The following is a 1,629-nucleotide window of genomic DNA, read 5'->3' on the forward strand; positions in this document are numbered from 1 at the left end:
GTGTAGTTCTCCCTGAGTATGATTATTGCACTCAACCGTGGAAATATATTTCCATAAATGACTGTTATAAATAAACTGCTATGAAGAAGAGTAAGTCTTTATCACCTCGTCTTTTTCTCTGTCATTAATTTGTGAATCTTTGGTTTATCAGCAAGTATTGGAAAACGACTGGAGGTACTTCACGGCCATACACAAAGCTGGTCTGATGATGAACACTTGTTCTTTTTGTGGAAGGACAAAAATCACACACTGTAATCTTTTTAATAGCTCTGCGGGTTACCAGTAAATGTTGCTTAATCCCACTTTGTGACCCCCTGCAGTGAAGTGTTGGGCTTTTGACACGAAAGGAAGCAGCATATAAACCTTGGAAAATGCTCAGCAGCAGCAGCATCGGCTTCCACAAAGGACAGCAGCCAAGAACAAATCAGAAAAGCAGCTTGCCTTATGCACAGAAGGTAAAAACTTCACTGATGTGATGCATAAATCTGGGCATGTGTAATCTAAAACTGAGGACTATGACAGTATTTGGGGTTAGATTAGGAAAAATAAGAAGATTACTGACCTGCTTATATGTGTAATATAAAGCTTTTTCCCTCCTCAGAATGGCTATGCAAACCCTGGCACTGTGGTTGCTGCTTCTGGGCTCAGTGGTGCCACAGGTCTGCTGTCAGCACTGGTCATATGGACTGAGCCCAGGAGGGAAAAGGGAACTGGACAGCCTTTCAGACACACTGGACAATGTAAGCATGGCTCCTCACACTTCATCTTCAGCATTTTATTCTCTACATATTCATGGTTATGTTTCCCCCCCCTTCAGGTAGTTGAGGGGTTTCCACATGTGGACACACCTTGCAGTGTTTTGGGTTGTGTTGAGGAATCGCCTTTCGCCAAAATCTACAGAATGAAAGGATTTCTTGTAAGTTTCGCTCATCTGTAATTCTGTGTTCGGTCAATCGATCAGTCAATAATGTCAATTATTCAAATTAGTCAAACCGCCAGACGCTTTACCAGATATTTCTATTAAATGTTGATTGTATTTTCATATATTTAATGTTATTCTTTTTCTCTTTTAGGGCAGTGTGACCAACAGGGAGAATGAACACAAAAATTATAAAAAATGATGATTATTTGATTCTACAATAAATAATCATATTGGCATATCTACATTGTTTTCTGTACTACTTTTAATGATTATGATAGAATCCATTTTTATTCCACAGTGCCTTATGCTTTTCTCTGTTTTTGTGACTATTTCTTGCTCTAAAGGATTAAAGAGACATTTCATTTGAATAATTATTGACACTTTTCTATGAACTCCTTATTTGTTTATTGTATAACAAACATGAATTTGATTGAATTTATATCCCAGTAGTTTCTAAATTCCTGATGGCATGTAATACAACAGATTTATACAAATGTAAGAGTGAAGTTGTGTCTTATGGGCAAAAGTTGTGCAAACGTAAGGTTAAACATCAGTTTACTGTGTTTTGTTGAACATTGCCTGTTTGCATATGTTTAGTGATGCAGTGTTTGGGTGATATTGTAGTGTCAGCCGCTTGGCGGCGCTGTTCAGACAGTGGGTAGAGTTTTGAGGGGAGAGAAGGGGAGAAAGAGAATGAGAAGTGTGTG

General features: G+C 38.3%; 1 protein-coding gene across 1 annotated transcript in view; it reads left to right on the forward strand.

The window, feature by feature from the left end:
* The window catches only part of LOC122970269 (progonadoliberin-1-like), a 2,811-nt gene extending 1,599 nt beyond the window's left edge, over positions 1-1,212 (forward strand). Inside the window, exons 2-5 of the mRNA XM_044336383.1 lie at positions 321-455; positions 602-740; positions 818-916; positions 1,074-1,212. Coding sequence (XP_044192318.1) covers positions 445-455; positions 602-740; positions 818-916; positions 1,074-1,121 — 297 coding nt within the window. The 5' untranslated portion in view covers positions 321-444 and the 3' untranslated portion in view covers positions 1,122-1,212. The remainder of the gene's footprint in view (positions 1-320; positions 456-601; positions 741-817; positions 917-1,073) is intronic.
* The last annotated feature ends 417 nt before the right edge of the window (positions 1,213-1,629 follow it).

The sequence above is a fragment of the Thunnus albacares genome, chromosome 2, assembly GCF_914725855.1.
Source record: "Thunnus albacares chromosome 2, fThuAlb1.1, whole genome shotgun sequence".
Classification (NCBI taxonomy): domain Eukaryota; kingdom Metazoa; phylum Chordata; class Actinopteri; order Scombriformes; family Scombridae; genus Thunnus; species Thunnus albacares.